Here is an 8,767-nt window from a genome sequence, read left to right on the forward strand (position 1 = left end):
AGAGTAATATGAGCACATATGTGTAAAGATAACTTGCATGCCAATACATAAGCATCTGAGTTACATTGCCCAGATTAAATCATAAGCTGCCAATGCAAAAGTATAGCTCATAAGCTGCAACTACTCAAACAAGATTAGATCTTCATAATTCTGAGAAAAGATGGGCGGTGATACCAGAAACCAAGACAAGTTGTAGCATTTAAGCTAAGTTGCCGGGTGTAGTGTTATTTGTCTCCATTCTTAAGACAAGATCCTTCCAAGTATCCCCTGAACAAGACATCAGAAAGATAGTATTAATCACAGGGAGTGGACACCTCTTGTGGAACAAAATTTAAAGACGAACTTCAAGATAATGAAACATGCAGTTACATATAGAAAGATGAGCTGGCAAAATTACCCTTGGGAAATTGGTGACATAATTAAGCGCCCAGCAGAGCACAAGTAGTGCGGCAACAACTACAAAAAGGGAAACCAGATCTTGTATGCAAAGATATAAAAGCAGCAAATGGGCATACAAAAGAGAAACTGCAAGAGATCAGAATCGTAAATGGAACATTAAGCGGATAAAATCCGATGGTTTGACGTACAGACTGGAACCAACCCTGAATTGTTTACAGGTATGGTCCATGCTGTTGGTTTCTTTACGAAGAACAGAGAATTAGATTGATGTCATCAGGAAAGGCAATGCAAGCAAAAAAAGATGAACGGGCAACAGAAAAAATAAATAGAAAGAATTCTCATGCCATTTCAACTTTGAAAGATGGCCAGTACAGAATGATCTTATACATCAGGAAGAGGCAAAGAGATATGCCATGTCCAGTTGTCCACAGGGAGCAACATGCTCATAGAAATAAAAGAAGAAATAAATTTACTCTGCCTTCTAGAAAAAATCATGCCATCTACAATACAACACTCTGTTAATATCTACTCTTGTCAGCGCCATTGCTTCGCAATCTCCTCATCAAGCATATGGGTGGCCTGCTGCCTGGACCTATCATCCAGGTTGGTATTGCTTGCCAATAAACTTCGTAGGGCTCGCAGTTCATCTGGGCTAGCTCTCTGGAAGAGCCCCCTCAGGACAATACTTGGTGGATTCTGAGGTAGGGTATGTTGATTACTAGTGGCAGCATGAGGCCTGTATCTCCAGTACTCTGTACAGATGCGATCTCTATCCCGAGCCTCAATTGCCTGTAAAGGATTAGGAAATAAGTTTACTGCAAAAATACCAGTGACCTATCGCTCCAACAAACTAACATAACTGGAAAAATCTTCAGCAGTGAATGCCAACTGAACCACTAAGTGCCATTCATGCAAATTAAGCAATCGTGAAAACTTAGCACCTGAACTGGGTTTATAGTTTTGACCATACATATCACCTACACTGTTTGTTAAGACATCTGTTTTTACGGAGAACACCAATAGGATTGTTTTATTAATAATAAAATATCATTTTATAAGAATATGTACAAAAAATTAAGGGATTGGCAAGTACAAGGTCAAGCCCCAAAGAAAGACACTACTGACAGGATTAGTGTTGAACTCATCCCTAATTATATGTGACTGCAGGAGCAAGCCTTTCTTAAAACCGGTCTACCAGGATAGGAAGCTGGGGATGACATTTTCAAAATAATGGTATTGGTCCTGAAATTAGTCAAGTGAATGCCAAGCACCAATGTCTCACCCGAACTATTTCTGGTGATAAGAGCCCAAACATTTCAAGACCATCGATAGATCCTGGAGGCTGCAGAGTAGGAACGTTAGGCCTTCCCATACTGAGTTGCCTCCGTATTTCCATGTTCAGCCTCTCTCTGACCATGTTCCAGCACTTGGTAGGCGACTCATTAATGAAAACTTCACCTGGGCAGTTCTCTACAGTAACCTGAAAATGCATCAAGTAAGTAAGATATCAACGATGCTGAAGAAGAGGTACATAGTACAGTAGGCACAAAACTGGAATTTACCATAAATAGAGGTCCTTGCAACCCAGCGTCTAATATTTCGGAAAAGTAGTATGCCATTTGAATTGGATCCACGATGCTCCAGTATTTTACTCTGCTCCTAAATCCTGCATTTACAAAGAGATGGCATGTTAAGAAAAAGCACCAAAACAGATGAAACTGCCTAAGAAAGAAATCATATACGAAGAAATAATATGGATAATCCGTAACATTAATGGGTAAAGGCAGTAGTATATTCAAGAATAATAATAGAAATCCTCCAGCATCGACCAAAACTGAAAGAAGTATCAAACTATTAGCCAACGAACCTTTGGGGAAGATTGCTTGGCCTGAAGACCACATTCTCCCTGATAACACAGTACCAATTTCCAGAGGTTCAACAGAGCATTTGAATCGATGCACGACATTTGCTATGCGAGGACCCCTCTGTGGACCTCCATTCCTGGTGTGCATTTCCAGAGCAGGGTGTGCTATGGCAGATGGATGGGCATGTTGTGCTACGGCAGATGGATGGGCATGTTGTGGTGAGACAGATGGATGGGCATGTTGTGGTGAGACAGATGGATGGGCATGTTGTGCTGCGACAGATGGATGGGCATGTTGTGCTGCGACAGATGGATGCCCCCTGGCTCTAACCTCTACGGCAGATTGAGATTCAGGTTTTCTTTGAAACCATCCATTGTTTGGTTGCTGATTGAAAGTTAAATTTCCATGATGGGCACTGGCTGAAGGAAAACGCCCGTGTGGATTTTGAACACTAGAAGGGTCTATGGGAACAAAGACACTGCTTGATGCTTCCTGTGACACACTTGGTGTCCGTGAAACATTTTGGTTAAACTGCTGACTTGACACAGTACGGAGCTGGCTGTTGCCTTTCTCAAGCATTATTGTGGCATTAGTCTCTGGTGTTATAAGTGCATGATCCCTGTCCGAGTGACAGAGAGTTGCATTAGAGTCGGATGCAATCAACCTGTGAGAAGTGTTTGAGCTATCTAAACTGGGCTTCATGTTGGTTCCGTCATGAATCATAGTAGGTGACCTGTTATGATGCTCAACAAATGATGATCTATATTCTCCAGCTTGCAAAGAAGATTCTCTACTCGCCTTCAATACTGCCAAGCCATGCACACTTTTCGTGGATTCACTTGAAGTATTGAAGGGTCTTGTCACAACATTTGAAGAAAATGATTGGCTGGAAGAAACTGGTAAGACGGGTGCAGAGCTTTTCTGGTCTCCAAGCCCTCCATTATATTGCAATCTGTTAGTGTCATTGTTTGTTGGACAGGATGGCTCATCCTTCATGGAGGACTGCTTTGATGGTGAAACATTTCCCAGTTTCATCTGCTCTACAGAAGGGCAGGCATTGCTAGCCTCTGGGCTAGCTAAGCTTGGCATCTTATTTCCTTTATCTTTCTGTTCATTGCAAACAAGGGAAGGTACCAAGGATACTGTTGACGCCTGTGACATGTAGGACCTTCTTGGGCCATCAGTTGCTCTGCGAACAGTCTTGGAATCCTGGACCTTTTCTCTTTTGACACATGAGCTCAAACTTAAGCCAAGATCAGAGACACCCCATCTGTGAACAGCACTCAACTTGCCCCCCAAAGCATCAGCCAAGATATTAAGCTCATTGACATCATAGCGGAATAGGAAGAATCTTTTGTCCCAGTCACATGAGCAAAGCTGCTTTGCGTGTAACAGGCAAGCATACTTCTCTGGGCAGCATGGACAGCCAGAAGCAGAAAGATGCAAATCATAGTAGCAAAAAGCACACTCCCTATCAGTGGAATCAAACTCAGCATCCATTTTCCTAGATTGAGATGGAGAACATAGATTTTGTCTTTGCGCCAACTCCGTCTCAATTCGTGCCTAGACAGAGAAGTTGTAAAAATATAAGATTCCATTGAGTTTAACAAATTATAAATTATTATTGTCACTGTCATTTACCTTAAGTGATTTGCATATAGTGCTATCAGGTCCACATACACTTTTCCATCTCAAATTATCAGCAGTATTCCTCTTGAGGAATAGGATATCCCACTGAGCTCTGATTGCTTCTCTTGCAGCCCCCAACAACAGCTTATCATGGGAAACAGTTATTTTCCGAGATTGTTCACGATAAAGCTCTACAGCATTCTGTCCAACTGGCAACCAATCAATAGGTGCCACATTAACAGCTTCTGCACAATTGAAGCCACAATTGAACCCAGCATGGTACGCTCTCGGGAATGTCAGGACAAATTCGCCCTCACGCTGAACACAACGATATGCTTGAACTCCTTCAGATTTTAGCAGCGATGGTGAAAATTGAGTAACCTGCATGAGAAGTTGCAATTGTCACTAAAAGATCACATTACAAAAAGCAAAGGATACCTAGGACTAGGAGGGACTAGGTACCGGACTTTAAAGTAGTGAGGGTTCTAACACGAGGTGGCTAGACAACTATGTGTGGTGCTGCCTAAGCCCCTAGATGACTTCTCAAGAAACTACCTTACATACATGTTCTGTTAATGTGTTACCATGTTTTAGTGTTTTACAGAAGGAACAAATGGAAAGCTGAAAGTAGTGAGGGTTCTGACATGAGCTGGCTAGCCACCTATCTGTGGTGCTGCCTAGCCCCTAGATGACTTCTTAAGAAACAACCTTACATGCATGTTCTGCTAATGCGTTAGCATGTTTAGTGTTTTACACGAGGAACAAATGGAAGGCAGAAAGATTCCAGAGAAGCAATGCAAAAATTCCCCGATATAGGTAGTGATAGCAACTTTGAAACATAGTCAGAAAAGGATGGATAAAATACGGATCATAGAGCTTCTTGTACATCACGAAAAAATATTAAACTAATAATTGCCAGTCAAGAGAAAACACTCACCAGGTTGTGAAGCAAATCAGGTTGCTCCTCAAACAAGTCAGGTAGATGCTTCCTCATTGCAGACTCCAGATTCACAGCATCCTTTCCTGGAACTCCATACCACATCTTTGGGGCACCCCAATGCAAGTAGTTTAGCGAGTATAAATGATGATCTTCGACATGCTGTTTTAAACACAACATTGCAGAGTAATCTCAGGGTATGATCATATAGAACCAGCAGTGTAAACAACAAGCACAACTAGAACACGGTGATGAATTCATGATAGGCAAGCAACATCACAAGCTTCTTACCCAGCAGAATGATGAAAAGCACATGCCAACATACACCCAAGGCACCAGAACACCAGAGATGTCACCACCCTCAAAAGAAAGAACTGAGCCTTGTAGTCGAGGCAAGTTGTTTAGATTCCAGCCAGATTGTGCATACTTATCCTCAACATCTGATTTTGTCTCAGGAGGTAACTTTGGAAAGCCACTGCCAAAAGACCCTGTCTCCAAATCAGCGCCGTAGATCACCTACACGAAAATACACCTTCCAATAAGTTAAGAAGCAAAATGCAGGGCAAATAGCTCTAAGAACACTTGAGCACTTACAGCGGCTGAAAAGCAAGTGATGCGACTATGTAAGACTACATGTAATGATGCAAACCATGAACCATATACAGCACCACAACACACAACTTAAGTTGGAACTCTGAATAGCAATAATCCATGACACATATATCACACACTTATGATTTACAGCATGCAAATTTTCTGAAGTTCGAGTTGAGCAATGAACTGAAAAGAGCATATGTGTGCTTTGGTAAACAAAATCCAATACCTCTATCTCTTCTGTGGGACTTTCAACTATACGCCAATACTCGCCTTCAATATCTTCCACTGATGGTGGTGAATTCGTAGATGCATCTTTCTTAAAATACTGCTCGCTGAAGTAATCTGCATACTTCTGAAATTTCTGCAATGTGAGCTCAGGTCCAGGTTCAAATCCAAATCTCTTACTGTTTTCTTCTGGCTCTGAAAGCTTTCTCCGCTTCTTCATCATTCCACCTCTTGTGCTCTTTTTGGATGATGTACGGTTTTGAAGCTTGTCAACCTTTTGTACCCGTGTAGAAAATGTTGAGTTTTCCCACGTTCTCTTCTCTTTAAGAAGGCACGGCGGCTTCCACGAAGGTGGTGGAACAATACGGCAAATCCCATATGGTTCTGCTGTTGGCCGTATGCTCTCGATATATTTAAGGGTATCTTTGAATTCCTGATACACCAGAGGATATATCATAAGAATGGAGTATATAAAAATAAAAATTTAGCAAAGCAACAGTACTAGATAAAGCATGATACAGCAGTTAGCAACAAGATGTAAAGTACCTCCTCGGTAGGATGAAAGACAGGAGCCTCATCAAGAACAGGTCTCCGTGCACCAGCTGGATTCCAACTTGCAACAACCTGCATAATGTGATATCACATAAGCCACAATTTCATAAAAGTAAGACAGGAATTTGGCAATGAATATGAACCTTTTGACAGTCACTGCATGCCGCACATCCTCGAAAAACTCCTTTGGGTAACTGCTGTCTGCGTCTCACTAAACTTGTAGCCGCCTGCCAAAAGAATATTTCAATATTGTGAGAACGCATTAAAATCACACAGTAAACTTCAGTTGATCGGGGAACAAGAGTTTTAAATAAAACATTAGCAAGTGCAACCTTTTCTACTACTTCGACATCGGAATCTTCGTCTGACATATTGTCAAAGCGGCTGTAGTCTACTGGAGGCCTGTTCCGCAGCGACTGCCTACACGTATGGCTCCCGGAAGTACTGCAGTGTGTGTCGTTTCGGCTCTGAGCTGAATGGGGCTGGCCTTCCAGGGATTCAACATGTTTCTTGTCATTCTGAAATACTTGAGCAGGACTAGGATGAGCATCAGCAGGTTTGGCATCCTTCTGGGTTCCTTGCAATGCATATGCAGCAAACGGCCCAAATCCAGGTGGCGGTCCAAATCCAGGCGGGACTGAGGGTTCAGGATCGTCGCCGAGTGAGGTAGTTATGCACTCTGTTCCCATCATCACTGCATCAAAAGAAATACACTCGAATCAGGACATATGTTATCTCAGAAGGATCACAAATGTTTAAGCTGACCATACAAACAATGCCCACCAAGAACAAACCAAGGCAATAACCACACAGGAACTTCGCAGCTTTTAAAATAACAAAATCAGGGCGATGCACATATATACGCTTGCATCAAGTTGCTGTTGAGCGAGAAGCCCAGTCAAGCTCAAGTGTTGAACCAACCACACCATCATGAAAAATCCATTACTCATATCCAACAATAAGCCATCAGAGAGCTGCAGCTGCTGGCCACAACCAGCATTGCCGACGAGCAGAGAAACACAGGGCTGTTAACCCAGATCGGCCGCCGCAACAGACACGCAACATAGACCATAGCGACCCCATAATAGCAACAACTAAAACTCAATCTGTGGCTACTGATGGCTACCCACAGAGAGAGAGAGAGAGAGAGAGAGAGAGAGAGAGAGAGAGATCCTAATGCGTATTGCAAGCATACAACAATCGAAACAATCAACAGTTTATGCAGATTTATTTTCCAGAAAGCAACAGAAACCGGGTTAGTGTCTGGACGAGGGATGGGATCTGCCATCTGCCTCTCCAATTCCAACAGAAACAATATATAAACATGAAGCAAAAGCTAAAGCAGCTTGGAATCGAACAAACCCTAGGGAATCACCCAGATGGAGCAGCGGCCAGTGCGGGCTGGATGGTTAGCCCGTACCTGCCCGATTCGTCCGGAAGGGCCCCGATCCACCCCCCTTCAATCCAGATCGGGGAAGTGACTGGCCGGCCCGATTCGCCGAGAGACTCCGGCCGCGGGGGGCCGCCGGCCGGCGTGGTGGGCGGCGCGGCGCGCGGTGGAGGCCGGGCGGGGCGGGGACAGGGGGGAGGGGGGATGAGGTGAGGTGGGTAGTTGACAGGTGAGGGGGCGGTTCTCCCTGCCTTACCTCAACTCTGTCCGGAAAAAGATAATACGTGGGTATATAGTTGGGCACCACCACCACCATGGAAACTGGAGCGAGCTCCAAGAAATTTCCATGGCGGATTCTAGTCTAGCAACAAATCTACGCACAGTACATGCCAGATCTACTGCAGAGGACCCCTAATCCAGGCAGGGGAAAATAATAACCGTAAATAATAATAAATAAAATATGTACAAAAGCAAGGAAGGAAGATCCATCCCCCAATCCACCCAAGAAACTAAAATCAAGCAGGGCAAGGAGGGGGTGGGTCGATTTACCTACCAGGCTACCACCAGCTCGTTCTTGCTGTCTGTCAGGCCGGGTTCAGTGCTCGTTCATGGAGGTTCTTAGGTTCTCGGCTGGCACCAGAACCGGATCGATGAGGACGATGATGCCGAGTCCGGGGAGGAAAGGGAAGGAAACCCCGGAGCAGAGCAGGGTAGTTGTAATCAATTACCAGTTGTTGTTGTTGTTGTTGTTAGTTTTGTTGTGTTCTTTGCTTCGGTTTGGTTTGCTTTCCCTTCCCCAGCCACAAATCCTTTTGCTTGCTTGCTTGTTGTATGCTTGTTCCTCCGGGAGATAGGCAGAGAGGGGTCATTTATGGCAGCAACCAGCACATGTACAGAGAGGGGCTATCCTCTCCTCCCCTCCTCCTTGGTGGATTCCACCCACACAGCCCACAGGAAAGCCCACAGAAACCGAGACAAGTAGGCTTAGGCATTGTTCTTAAAAAAAAAGTAGGGTTGGGCATGTGTTGTGGTTGAGACTAGAACTCGACATGGATTGCCCGGCCCATTAACCTGGATTAGGTCGGTTTTGACATTTGGGCTGGGCTTATGTCTCATTTTTTAGTTGAAAAGGTAGTTTCGGTCGAGCTAGGGCTTCTCTTTTTCATGATTTTC

The 8,767-nt window shown here is 44.0% G+C and overlaps 1 protein-coding gene across 5 annotated transcripts; it reads right to left on the reverse strand.

Annotated features, from left to right (window-relative positions):
* Positions 1-721: 721 nt before the first annotated feature.
* Positions 722-8,446, reverse strand: LOC125531805 (lysine-specific demethylase JMJ703-like). 5 transcript variants are annotated; one of them, XM_048696075.1, is made up of 12 exons: positions 8,148-8,446; positions 6,537-6,898; positions 6,348-6,431; positions 6,199-6,276; positions 5,654-6,085; positions 5,122-5,346; positions 4,831-4,992; positions 3,906-4,274; positions 2,267-3,827; positions 1,962-2,065; positions 1,682-1,879; positions 722-1,188 (listed from the first exon to the last, which is right to left on the reverse strand). In XM_048696075.1, the coding sequence occupies exons 2-12, from the start codon at positions 6,894-6,896 to the stop codon at positions 934-936; spliced, it is 3,828 nt and encodes a 1,275-aa protein (XP_048552032.1). In that variant the 5' UTR covers positions 6,897-6,898; positions 8,148-8,446; the 3' UTR covers positions 722-933. The 5 variants fall into 5 exon arrangements, with proteins under 5 accessions (XP_048552032.1, XP_048552042.1, XP_048552025.1 ...); XM_048696085.1 differs by having other exon boundaries at positions 8,144-8,446; XM_048696068.1 differs by lacking the exon at positions 8,148-8,446 and adding an exon at positions 7,625-7,998.
* Positions 8,447-8,767: the final 321 nt, after the last annotated feature.

This window comes from Triticum urartu, chromosome 1 (assembly GCF_003073215.2).
Source record: "Triticum urartu cultivar G1812 chromosome 1, Tu2.1, whole genome shotgun sequence".
In the NCBI taxonomy this organism is placed as follows: domain Eukaryota; kingdom Viridiplantae; phylum Streptophyta; class Magnoliopsida; order Poales; family Poaceae; genus Triticum; species Triticum urartu.

Coding starts and splice junctions, on each gene's coding strand:
- LOC125531805 (XM_048696068.1), bottom strand. CDS start 7,910: ATGGTGGTGGTGGTGCCCAACTATATACCCACGTATTATCTTTTTCCG. Junction 6,899..7,624: donor CTTCCGGACGAATCGGGCAG/GTACGGGCTAAC, acceptor CTTTTGATGCAG/TGATGATGGGAACAGAGTGC. Junction 2,066..2,266: donor CCAAGCAATCTTCCCCAAAG/GTTCGTTGGCTA, acceptor TTGTAAATGCAG/GATTTAGGAGCAGAGTAAAA.